The sequence below is a fragment of the Lampetra fluviatilis genome, chromosome 31, assembly GCF_964198595.1.
Source record: "Lampetra fluviatilis chromosome 31, kcLamFluv1.1, whole genome shotgun sequence".
NCBI lineage: Eukaryota > Metazoa > Chordata > Hyperoartia > Petromyzontiformes > Petromyzontidae > Lampetra > Lampetra fluviatilis.
Genome location: NC_136305.1, coordinates 5,432,328 through 5,445,550, shown reverse-complemented (window position 1 = coordinate 5,445,550; position 13,223 = coordinate 5,432,328). Strand labels below are relative to the sequence as shown.

At 49.1% G+C, this 13,223-nt stretch overlaps 1 protein-coding gene across 1 annotated transcript in view; it reads left to right on the top strand.

Moving 5' to 3' along the window:
* Nucleotides 1–238: 238 nt before the first annotated feature.
* Nucleotides 239–13,223, top strand: part of LOC144943580 (villin-1-like) — a 33,446-nt gene continuing 20,461 nt past the window's right edge. Inside the window, 5 exon segments of the mRNA XM_078871183.1 lie at nucleotides 239–332; nucleotides 9,352–9,433; nucleotides 9,871–9,945; nucleotides 10,721–10,917; nucleotides 11,913–12,021. Of these exon segments, the coding sequence (XP_078727309.1) occupies nucleotides 9,362–9,433; nucleotides 9,871–9,945; nucleotides 10,721–10,917; nucleotides 11,913–12,021 (453 nt within the window). The 5' untranslated portion in view covers nucleotides 239–332; nucleotides 9,352–9,361.

The window sequence follows — 13,223 nt, the reverse complement described above, 5'->3', positions numbered from 1 at the left end:
GCCACAAACAAACGGCCAAAGGGGATTTTTGTTTGAGTTGAGGAAGGGGTGTAGGGGGTTGGGTGGGGGGGTTAGGTGGGTGAGCTCGGGTGTGGTGCTGAGGTGAGGGAGCGAGGATGGGAGGGAGCGAGGATGGGAGGGAGTTCGGTGCGGGCGGGCGGGCGGGCGGATGGGTGGGTGGGATTTGTTCGGTGCCGCACGGGTCCAAAGGTGACCGAGGTGTGGCTTGCTCCTTCAGTACCGCGTGGCTGTGCAAGTAGGTCGGCAGTCGACGTACTCGAGGTGGTGTTGCCCTTGGAAGGAAATCAAGTTGCCCCTTCGAGAAAAAAAAGGTACGGGTTTTTGTTGTGGTTTTAAACGAAACGCGTCTTCGGCTCTGGCCTCGAATGGTGACAATTTCATCGAATTGTCATTCACCGAGCACGGCACAGCAGAGTTGGAGCGCCACGGTGGCGAGATGTTAACTACTTCGCCTGGTATACAGGAGGTCGTGAGTTAGATCCAGACCCCCTTGTCTTAACTACCTCGCCTGGTATACAGGAGGTCGTGGGTTCGATCCAGACTCCCCATGTTAACTACCTCGCCTGGTATACAGGAGGTCGTGGGTTCGATCCAGACCCCCCATGTTAACTACCTCGCCTGGTATACAGGAGGTCGTGGGTTCGATCCAGACTCCCCATTTTAACTACCTCGCCTGGTATACAGGAGGACGTGGGTTCGATCCAGACCCCCTCATCTTAACTACCACGCCTGGTATACAGGAGGTCGTGGGTTCGATCCGGACTCGCCTGACAGCCTTTATATTTGGAGTTTGCGTGTCTCTCCCTCTCCGCGTGGTCGCGTGTATTTTTCTCCAGCCGGGTCCTGTGGTTTTTTCCTCCACATTAAAAATCAACACGCGTTTAGAGTATTTGGCTGATATCAATTTCCGCACGGTAAGCCACTTCGTTGAGCGATCATTTGCGGCCAGGTCGCTTCTGAAAAAGAGTTACGTAGCTCAGTGGTGCCCTCCTTACCTGGTAAAATAAAACGAAAATAGTGAATGACTCTAGCGCGTTCTAAATGCACTTTGTACGGCAGCAATTGCCGCTTTTGTTGTTACTAATCCACTGCTGGATGCGGGTTTCTCCGTGTAGTGTCGGTGGGGTTGTTTCACTATACGTCACCACGTTGGGTAGTTGTAAAGCCGCTCCAACGAAGTTCGCCCTGGGTAGGAATCGAACTCGGTGACGCAGCGCGAGAAACCGCTACGCCACTGCCCCGCCCTGACAGATGTTCATTCTAGATTTTAAGTTTTCGTGACTGCAGAAATCCATACTCTTTGGTTCTTTCGGTACAGTCACGTAGGTATAAAACATGAAATAAAAAACAAAAATTAAATCACGACGTTTCGATCGCAACACAAGCGACCTTACAAATGTCTTGAGGTTTTATTTGTATCCCCCTGCACCTTGTGTGTGTGTAGATACATATTGAGCATTGATGATACATATACATTTCTTGATTAGTGCTATGCACATAATGCACATGAACTTGCGGTAACAATCAGTACACATGTTATTTATCACGCAAGATAAAAAAAACTCAAAGTCACCTTAACTTTGTAAAATTCTGAAGTCTTTGAACAACGTAATTTTATACTGTCGACAATCTACGCTTTTGATATTTGCTCATGTGCTTTCGGTGTAAATGTTTAAACAAATTCTATAAATAGAATCTATCGTCTTGATGTCACGGCGAGACTGTTTTACGACTACTTGATATCCGTTCCTCCAAAATGTTGTGGCTGACCTTTTTTGTTATTTATTAATTACGTGTTATTAATTATAATTCCATATCTCTTCAAACATTTTCGTCGACCCTGTCTTGTACTTGGCAAGACACACTTTGCACATCGCTGAGCGGTCCTTCATCGCGAGAGGGGGTAGATCAAGACACTCCCCCCCCCCCCCATTATTTTAGCTGCCGCACCGGGAGATTGATTTGACCCGGTGACCTCCGGACTGACCAGTCCGTCTCGCTGACCCATTGACACCTCTCTAGGCAGCATCCTTTGCCTGTCATGTAAATCATTTACAACGACGACATTTTCGCTCGTTGCAAACGTTTGCTGGAGGCAATCAACCATTGGACCCTTCCAGACGAATGCCCCGTAACAGCATTCGTTGAAGCAGTACATTTTTCGTTTTGTTTTTGGACTTTAAAATCTTGATTGGGATAATGTTCAGCTTTTACAAGTGTACGTTTGTGTGTGTGCTTGCTGTGCAGCGTTTAGCGCTACGCTGTGCTACGAAACCCCGCCACCCGAGTTCGATTCCCGCTCACGGCAAACACCGGTGACGATTATCTGAACCGGTCCTGGGCCTCCCCTAGGTCGACTCAGACTCAAATGAGTACCCAACAGTGTGTTGAGGTGACACGGGGAGATCTTTGTCTCTCTGCGATGTTATATTATCCTGCAAAAAACAAACGTTTTGCCCTAGAACGGCGTTCTTCTTTGTTGCAAAACATGGAAAGTAATGTTGTGTACGCGCATGTGTTCCTTGCACTAAATCTTCATAATAATAACAACACAATTGGGTTGCAGTTGTGTGGTCAATCCGGTGGTCTCTACAGCGCATACGACATTTATCTAATTACCTTGCTATTCAGCTCACTGTAGTATAAAATGCTGGAACTTTAAAACATGCCACTCAAAGTGTGTTTTTTTAAACCTGCATATATTACGTTGCCGCCTTTCTAATATGTTGTTTGGATCACGCCCTTATATTCTTAATCAGTAAAAACTAATTTTGGTATTGTATCGGGGAAAACCCCTATTGTAAATTAAACACAATTTAACACGTTCGTTAATAACACTAAAAAACGATACGTATATATATGTAATAGTCTGACATCTCAGCTAATGGACAAAGCCTGAAATATCGGCACATGTTATTTTATCCGTAGCACATGTGCTATGAAGGACAATTGCCCGAAACGTCGGTTTATTGTATATATTTCCTTTTACGACTACTGTTATTTATAACCGTGTTGAGTAAAAAAAAAATGCTTCTGCGCCACTACTACCCGCAGCAGCAGCACCAACTAATGAATGCAAGTGAATAGTAAACCCATCAAACCAAACGAAGCTTATCTTTAAAAGCCACACACAAACCTTTGGGCGTGGTCGTACATACACACGCACACACCCATGAAGCCAGAGGCTTTTGTGAGTCACAGTACAGCCGGAAACTGTCGGCCTCGTACTGCCATTGTCTCAGCACACACAGCAGCAGCGCATCCTTCATAATCAACACCTGTCTCCATCCCGGATAAATCCGATGAGCTATGAAGCTCTTTTTCAAAGGTGTCCAGCAGGGGCGGGTCAGAAAGTTACAACAACGAACGTAAATTATAGGAAAGGGAAGAGAATCACCAAGATAAATACATGCAGTTTGTAAGTTAAATACCCAGGTTTTGGCAAGGCAGCAAATTCTAATCATTCAATAATAATAATAAAATAATACGCAACATAAATGTTTTTATCATTTCAATTTGGCCCCATGGTGTAAACAAGTGCAGTCCCCGACTCGTATTAATCATTGCATCTCTCTCGTCTCTCTTTGTACTGCATGTGCTATGAAGACTCTCCATGGCCACCGTAGATTGTGACTGATGCCACGTCAGAGCCAGCGCCGTCTCTTTTAACACGATGCACTTCCACCCGGGTCGCCACCTGTCCCGCTACACCACAGCTGCTCCCCACTCACACGCACACCCTGGTGTTATTCCGCCAGCAGCAGCAGCAGCATCACAAGGTGACCACTTTGCATGCAAATCCTGCGTTTGGCTAATAGATAAACATGTAATTAAACCGCGTGCGCGCACACACACGCGCGTGCGCAACTGCGGGGCAATGCAGTATTGTGAGCTCCTCTTACCTGTTTGGACTCTCGTTGTATAAATCCACAGCGCACCTGCCCACAATCGATAGCACCTCCACTGAAGACAAATATCCCTCCCCCCACCCCACCGCACCCACCACAGCCTCACACACAGGTTTGTCAGGGCAAGTGTGCTGTCAGCGAGTAGCACCTGTGAAGGCAAGCACAGGGGTGGATGGGGTAGCCCAGCGCCACGCCCGGCCTTCCCCCCCATGATGATGCTTGCACACCCAAACCATCACTGGGGGAGGGGGAGGGTGGCACGTGCCCCCCCCAATGATCATTGGGGTTTATTCGTAATAAATCGGCATTTGCGACCCCCACTGCCACTGTGCCAGGGACTCTATGAGATGATAGGGCAATAGTCTGAGTCCGTAATTGGCAATAAGTAACGGCAAAGCAGTTATAAATGACTCACATAATTGTGCGCAGTTGCGTATACACAGTGCACGACTTCCCTGAAGGCATCAACACCTTCAGCGAGCGCGATGCCGATCACACGACGCGGTTCGAATTCGACCCTCGATCGACGGCTGCGCCATCGCCGCACACGCGTCGATTAAAAAGCAAGGGACAAGTCCTTACTTACTAACAACTCCTATCAGGGCTGCCCCTCCTACCTGAAAATCCTGGCTCCGCCATTGCAAACCAGGTACTTATTTAAGGCTGAGGCAACCTAAGGGAGGGAGGGGGGGGGGTGCCCAGGATCGTTTTTTGTTGTTGCAGGAATTAGACTCGTCGGGTCGCCGAGGTTAGGAGGCAAGACGCTAACCACTGCGCCACCGCTCCCCCCCCTCCATTGTCGACCCCGCTGCTGGGAATCTTATCGGCACACACACTCACCACAGTGATTAGTTAGCAGCGTGCCAGCTGCATCTAGTCGGATCTCAAGCCAAGCAAGGTCCAGCCCGGACGGTGCTTGCACGGGTGACCACTGTGCGCGAGGGGACGGCGACATCTGTTGTTGTGCTCTACTTCTATGCTCCCGCGTCTGTCTATGCTCCCCCATGCTTCACCAAACCCGCGTTGACCCTGCGTGGTGAAGTAAGTAGGGTGAAATGACCCCCATGACCCACACCGCATGCACTCTTTGGCATTTTATCACAAAGGACCCTTCACGCCAAAAAATGTTTGCGATATCTTTAGTAGAGACGTGGTGATTGGTAAAAATATCCCTCCAATAGAGTTTTTTTTCCGTTTGTGGAGGCTCATGGTTCCAAGTTTGATGAGAGGTGACAAAGTCCACGTCGGGTTTTCCAATGTCAGGTGATAACGTGTGCAGGTGGATTCCTTGGTTACTGGCGTCTCTGTGTGAGTCTATGGGTCTATGTGTGAGTCTATGGGTCTCTGAGTCTATGGGTCTCTGTGTGAGTCTATGGGTCTCTGTGTGAGTCTATGGGTCTCTGTGTGAGTCTATGGGTCTCTGTTTGAGTGTATGGGTCTCTGCGTGAGTCTATGGGTCTCTGTGTGAGTCTATGGGTCTCTGTGTGAGTCTATGGGTCTATGTGTGAGTCTATGGGTCTCTGTGTGAGTTTATGGGTCTCTGTGTGAGTGTATGGGTCTCTGCGTGAGTCTATGAGCCTCTGTGTGAGTCTATGAACCTCTGGGTGGTCTATGGGTCTCTAGGTGGGTCTCTGGGTGAGTCTATGGGTCTCTGGGTGAGTCTATGGGTCTCTCTGTGAGTCTATGGGTCTCTGTGTGGGTTTATGGGTCTCTATGTGGGTCTATGGGCCTCTGGGTGAGTCTATGGGTTTCTGTGTGAACCAACGGGTCTGTGTGTTAGTCTGTAGGTCTCTGTTAGAGTCTACGGATATCTGTGTGATGCTTTGAGTCTGTATACGTCAATTATACTTTGGACCTGTGCGCGAGTCTGTGGATTCCTGTGTGAGTCAGATGAGTCTCTGTGTGAGTCCATGGGTCTTGATGTGAGAAGCGAATGCCAGCACATTGCTACATCTCAATGAGTCCACCTATCAACATTTAAATCTGACACTGCATAATCTGGCATTGAGTTGTCTGCAACTCTTTACATCATCATCATCATCATTAATCAACTGCTGGATGAAGGCCTCCCCCCAAACTACCATCGTCTCTCACGGCCCTGCCATGCAACGTGATCACACTGACAGACGCAAAGAGGAACACGTGGAGTCAGAGAACACGCGCAAGTTAGAGACGTCACATTGTCTGATAAGAAAAGTGAGTGAGTGGGCTTGGGCAGGATGCGCCATGGCGAGAAGGGATGGGGGCCGGTGTTCAGGACTAGCACGGCGTGGCAGCCATACATTATACAAACTGTAAACAAGATATGTTTTATTTTACCAGGTAAAGGCGCCACTGAGCTATGCTGCTCTTTTTCAGAAGCGACTTGACCACAAATGATAGCTCAACGAAGTGGCTTATCACGTGGAAATTTATAGCAGCCAAATTACTCTAAACGCACGTTTCTAATCGTGGAGGGAGGAAAAAACCGGAGGATTCTGATTAAAAAAATCAACGCGACCACAGCGAGAACATGCGAACTCCAAATATACCGGCTGTCAGGATCGAATACACGAACTCCTGCATACCAGGCGAGGTAGTTAACATCTCGACAACGCAGCAGCCAATCAGAAAGATCGTCCATCGTAGAGAAGGAGTAAAATACTCAGCGTGGGCTGCAGTTGCTGTATGTATTGTGAATTACACCTTTCTTAAACATAACGTCCTGTTGATTTAAAAACAAACAATTTTTTTGGAAATCTTCAACTGATTGATAGTTCTATGGGCAGTCCCCCTCTTGGGCTTGCATGCACAGAGAGCAAGATCAATTGTCGTCATCTCACTTCCCACGTGCAACCTGTGCTAACGTTTACCCAGAGGGCGGATTTAAACGTCTGGCTGGGAGATGGTCACGTGGCCCCTGAGGTCAGAGCTCTGAGCTGGCACCACCTGGGTTTGAATCTGGGTCTCAGCCACTGGCCCGTGATGACTTAAAACCGATTTTTTTTTAGAACTGCTGGCTGTTGTGTTCAGTTTGTTGTACCCTGCCCCCCTGCCGCGCGCACCTTCGATCAGCACGGTTGGCTAGTGCGAAATAAGTTCAGCGTACGTACGAAACCGGGTTACGCGCAGTGAAGAGATGGACTCGGTCTTGGTCACCAACGACTGCACAAACACTAACAGCCCCCCCCCCCCCAATACCATTAACTACGGGTTTTCACACAATTTCCTGAATTAAAAATGTCAGTTGACATGCGATCAATACAAATCCAGCGACCTCAGTTCAATTCCCTAACATCGGTGGCAAGTCATATCGAGCTGGTCCTGGGTTTCCCCAACTTCACCCACAGCTGCTGACCAGCGTAGTGAAGTATGGTCAAACGACCCCCAAGGCCGACAGGGTTTGGAGAAGCCTGAATCCAACAGTGGATTTACAACGTTGTATAACTTATCATTAACCAACTCGCGTGTTTGAGAAAGTTATGAATGAAATAGTGGCTTACTTAAAATCATAATCACTCTTGTTTTTGTTGCAAATTTGTAATCGGTGGTTACTTCACCACTGTTTCTGCCGATGTATGTCTGTCCGTACGCTTCTGCTCCTAAAGCTCATCACCGAATTTTGGTCAAAAGTGGCCCCATTGGGCCTAAACTTCTAACAGAGCCTGACTCGACTGATGAGACACCGAATGTGGAAACTGGTCCCGAATTTGCTTGCATCACACCAATGTTGCTCACGTCACGCAGACTCCCAGAAGCCCGTGTGGCTGATGGGATGAGTGGAACAAACATTGATTTTTATTGTGGAGGGACAGGTGTATGACGGAGGCATATTGTTTGCTAATTTATATTCACAACGACGCTAATTATTTTTTTGCATCATTGGAACTAAAAGTGATGGGGACAGTGAATCGGGTATTGTTTTTTTGTACTGTTTGTTTATGTAACTTTCTGACCCACCCCGACTGGACATCCGTGAAAAAGAGCTTCATGGCTCATCGGATTTCTCCAGAATAAATAAAGATTCTGATTCTGGGTTTACCCGACTAAATCAGGCAACTGACCATGACAAACCCTGCAAGATTACGCCATTTCCCACGACCTATTGTGTAACTTCCATCATTCATTGTGGCCACACACCACAACGCAATGCCGTTGTTGCACAGACAACACGACGGTGAGAGGCGTATGTACACAGTGAGCGGTACAGGCGAAGTGTAAAGGGCACACCTATTTAAACACAAATACTTTGCGCAACTGTGGCACAAAGCAAAGTATTTTAAATGCTGTATAATTACCCACATAGCTGGCCACTGGTGGCTATGCACACCTGTAATGCAGCACTGCGGAGGCGAGGGTTGGCGGATCACACAATTTCGTGAAACTCCACCTCTCCCCACCCAGCCCAAGCCGTCAAGGTCGCAAGCTCCTGGCTTGCCAGGGTACGGCAGGACAGAAAGGAGATCCATTTCCATCTGTATCCATCTGTACGGGGATTTAGCGTCACCCCTCTTCGCACTTGTGGGGTTTTCCTCCAGTCGCCCCGGGTTTTCTCCCACGAGTGTAATTACTCGGAGTTGCTTCAAATATCCAAATACAGGACTCCAGAGCTTGGGCAACCGTTGGCACCCAGTCCTGGCTTGCATTCTCGATTGTTTGTGGGTTTCTGTGCCTTTGAATTACTCTCTCTCTCTCTGCGAGTGAAATCAAACTGCGCGTTTATCATCATTAAATATATTGTAAGCGATTTGCCAAGTCTGGTTCTGATCTCATCTCTAGAAATGCAATCTTGGTTTGCCAGGTGGCACACCAGCAGAGCGAGTGGCCCACAATTGGAAGGTTATGAATTCAAATGGCAAATCCTGAGTGGCGGTTGACTCAGCCCATCATCCTTTCAGGGTGGATAAAATGAGTAGCACTTTATGGGGAAGTGAAGAGGGGTTGTCCTATGGACCAACTCGCCTCTGGCATAAGAATGTGGAATTTCCACCACTGGCTGAGGGCTGTAAAAAGAGGATGAGCACCATTGCCAAGCAATGCTCATTTGAGAAAAATGTGTTGAGACTATTTAGATGATGTTGCTGCTATAAATTTCCACATGATAAGCCACTTCGTTGAGCTATCATTTGTGGCTAGGTTGCTGCTGAAAAATAAGCTGATTACTCAGTTAGTTTTATTTGTATATTTTCAGCGATGTGTTTACTTTCCTATAATTTGCACTCTCATCGTGTTTTTGTTGTTGTTTGTTGTTGGAGCGCTCTGACCCGCCCCTACTGGACATCTGTGAAAAAGAGCTTAATAGCTCATCGGATTCCTCCAGTCTGGAATAACGATTCTAATTCTGAGCAGGAAATTACTTTGACCTGGCTTTCCACGAACGATTCTGAATCCATCATCTCTGCCAATGTCGTCTCCCTCTTTATTTTCTCTCCTCCGCACACAGAGACGCAAAGATGCCGGAACTCAAGGACGACATGTTCAAGCAAATCCACAAAAACCCTGGCCTGCAGGTCCTCCGCATCGAGGTGAGACCCAGGGGGGTCAAGCAGGGCCGGAGGTCACGGTGGTGGTGGTGATGTATGCAGCATCACAATATTTATACCGGAGGAATCCGATGAGCTATAAAGCTCTTTTTGACAGATGTCCAGTAGCGCATTCATCGTCATGCATCCTACCTGTGAGCCCATTAGCGACGATATGCCCAAATTAATGATGGACGTTACGGTAGTGTTGGTGATGATTTTAAATTATGATGATGTTGCTGCTGTTGCTGGTAATAATGAAGATGATAATGTTTGCCGATGATGATTATGATGGAGAACATGTTATAATGATGATCATCTTGACCCGTGATCATACACCTGAGGAGCATGTGATGAACACGTGATGAACACGTGATGAACATGTGATGAACATGTGATGAACGTGTGATGCTGTTGGTGGTTCGTGTCTCCCTGTAAAGGCCATGCAGATGGTCGCCGTGCCAGAGAAGAACATCGGCAGCTTCTACGAGGGAGACTGCTACATAGTCATCTCGGTGGGTGGCGAATATCAACTTAAAAAAAAACGCGAATATTTCCAATACGTTCCTTCATAAGACGACGATCCCGCATGAGACGTTTCCGTTTTTTCGAAATGCGGCGGTTTAGCCGTGCGGGCGTACACAGCAGTTCGAGCGACTCGGAGCTTTGTTGAATATTTGTAGAACACGGAACGATGACGTAGGCCCGCGAGCGATACGTCGGAGGGATTCCTCCGCAACCGGCCCGCCGATCAGGTCGATCCGAACCCTCACGGAACCAATGGGGAAAACACTCTCAACCGGTGAAATGATCATTTACAGCCCTATCCACTGCTGGATGGAGGCCTCCCCGCCCTGCGTCGGGTAGTGCGGCTTGCTTGATCGTACTTCACCACGCTGGTCAGCGCGGGTTGATGAAGTTGGGGGGGGGGCCGGGCGGGAGGGGGGAGCCCAACACCGGGCTCAGATCTCGCTCGCCACTCACGTTAGCCGTGGTGTTCCGGAATCAAACTTGGATCGCAGGCAGCAGTGGCGTAGCTATTGAGAAGTGCACAGGCGGTGCAACCGCACCGGCGTCCACGAGCCGGAGGGGCCCAGGCCTCGGGCTACGAGGAGGGGGACACGGCGGTGTTGGGGGAGGGGGGGGGTAACCATCCCCACAACGCTACTACGCCCAGATTTCTAATCGCGATCGAACTCCTAAGTTTATGATGACACTCTGCCCCACCCCCCGTCCCCACCCCGTTCACACCACGCCCTCCCCGCCACCCCTGTCTGGCCCCCACCACAGATCCGCAAGGTGTCCTCCCAGCTGGTGGTCGACATCCACTTCTGGCTGGGCTCGCAGTCGTCGGTGGATGAGCAGGGGGCGGCGGCGCTCTACACCACGCAGCTGGACGAGTGGCTCGGCGGGGCGCCCAAGCAGCACCGCGAGCCCCAGGGCCATGAGTCCGACACCTTCAAGGGGCACTTCAAGTCGGGCCTCGTGTACGGCTGAGCGATTTTTTTTTTTAACCTACGTGACTTTACCGAAAAAGCCTAAGAATATGTCGCGGAGTGTTTGCCATTTCGCGATTGATTTGATAGATTTTTTTTGGGTGGTAAAAAAACGAGAAAAAATAGGTTGTGTCGTTAAGCCCCTTCTTCGCCCGGCATGGCCGGTTTGATCAAGGTTTTTATTGTTTGGGTTTGAGCGCGTGAATATAAATGTGTCGCTAAACCCGCCACCATCACCACCGCCGCCGCCACCGCCACCCGACACAGTCAATTGGTAATGTTTGTGACGTGAACAAAATGTGTTGATTAGTTACTATTTCAGCACACCCACTGATGTTGGAGTCAACTCACAAAAATGATTACTCGACAACACTCGTATGAAGGTCGGAACGGCACACGAGTTGGTGGGTGGGTGGCCAGCACCACGCCCGACCACCCCTGTCTCCACAGTGGCGATGTTCAGACATCGCACCAGGTATTCATTTGAGACTGAGTCGACCTAGGGGAGGCTCAGGGACGGTCCAGATATTCGCCACCGTTTTTTGTCGGTGAGAGGGAAATCGAACTCGGGTCGCAGGGTTCGTAATGCAGCATGATAACCGCTACACTACCGCTCCCCACTAAACAACAACAACCGCTATTTGCCACAAAGTGGCGGTGACGTCATCACTGCGCTTGTGCCAGGCTATGCGCACTTTAAGGCCACGTGAAGTGGCGAACGGCCGTTAGCAGGAGGTCATGCGACAGACCCAGGTACCATGGGTTCACTGGCTGAGATGACTGGCCAATGCATCACCTGTGCCTCCTACTGTGCCAACTACTACTGCCCATCACCACAGCCCATCACCACAGCCACACGCACGCAAAGGCAAAGATCCCCCCCCACGTGGCCACACAGACTGTCGGGGGAAAGTGTCGTTGGCGAGTAACCTCCGACGCGCGTGCACTCGCACGAGCCGCCGTTCACCTCCCCCCTTGTGTTGCAGGTACATGAAGGGCGGAGTGGCCTCCGGGTTCAACCACGTGGACTCGAACTCGTACAACACGCGTCGCCTGCTGCAGATCAAGGGCCGCAAGAGCGTCATGGCGACGGAGGTGGGTAACCACGAGGAGAAGGGGGATTATGGGGCCCAGACCGTGCCAGAGAGTCGCTGAGCGTGGGCATTTCCAAGATCTCGGGTTAGGATCTGGGTTCCGGCCGCCGTCATATTGTTTCTAATCTATTTTTACCAGGTAAGGTCCCACTGAGCTACGTGGTAATTTTTCAGAAGCGGCCTGGCCATCACAAGTGATAGCACGAACGAAGTGGCTTATCGCGTGGGAATTTATCGCAGTTAAAATGACTCTGAACGTGTGACGTTCATTCTAAATGTGGAGGGGAAAAACCGGAGGACCTGGAGAAAAATCTACGAGACCGAGAGTGAGAGAGGCATGCAAACTCCAAATATACAGCAGGCATTGTCAGGGTCGGGATCAAACCCACGACCTCCTATATTACAGGCAAGGTAGTTAACATCTTGGCACCATTGTTCAGTTGCATCACACAACTTAATAAGAACATCTCCCTGAATTGACATTTATTCAAATAGCAGTGAAGGATTATGATGATAATACTGTAAATTTGCAATGCGCCGGAGAGTTTTGGCTCACTCTCGTGCAGTGAACACTGCCTTCTGCTGTGAGACCTTCCATTGGAATGATGCGACACCGATAAGCTTGTCTATAAGTACAAGTTTGGGAAAAAGGGACAACAATGAAAACCCGCCACTTGAAGGGTTCTCAGAGGTTAGCTCTGGTATCCGCTTACACGGTCCGCTCTCCGACACGACACGAAGGATCGCCACTGCTCTGTAAGATGTCCAAATGCTTACCACCTCTCATGACGTGATGGTCATAGCGAGAGCCAATATTAGGGGGGGGGAATTTTTTAAATGACACAATCATGAAATCCTCAAATTGCAAAAAAAAGTGTTATTAGAGAGTACAATACGTCTGCGGAGGAGATGGAGCGATGGAGGCCTTGCAGAAGAGGTAATGTTGTTTCACGTGCCTCAATGGGTTTGTTTGTTCTCTTGGCTAACAGAGACAACAACAACAACAACGACTGAGCTCGTAGACAGATGGCTCGTGGATTATTACATCGCAGGATTGTGGTTTAGGGGAGGCCTGCATCCAGCAGCGGATTGCCCACTGTGGTGGCGGTGATGATAATGATGATAAAAAAAACCCAACACATTTGTTTTTGGGGTTTAAAAGCTGACGTCGCACGGTGATGATACTGGAGCACCAGGTGGCAT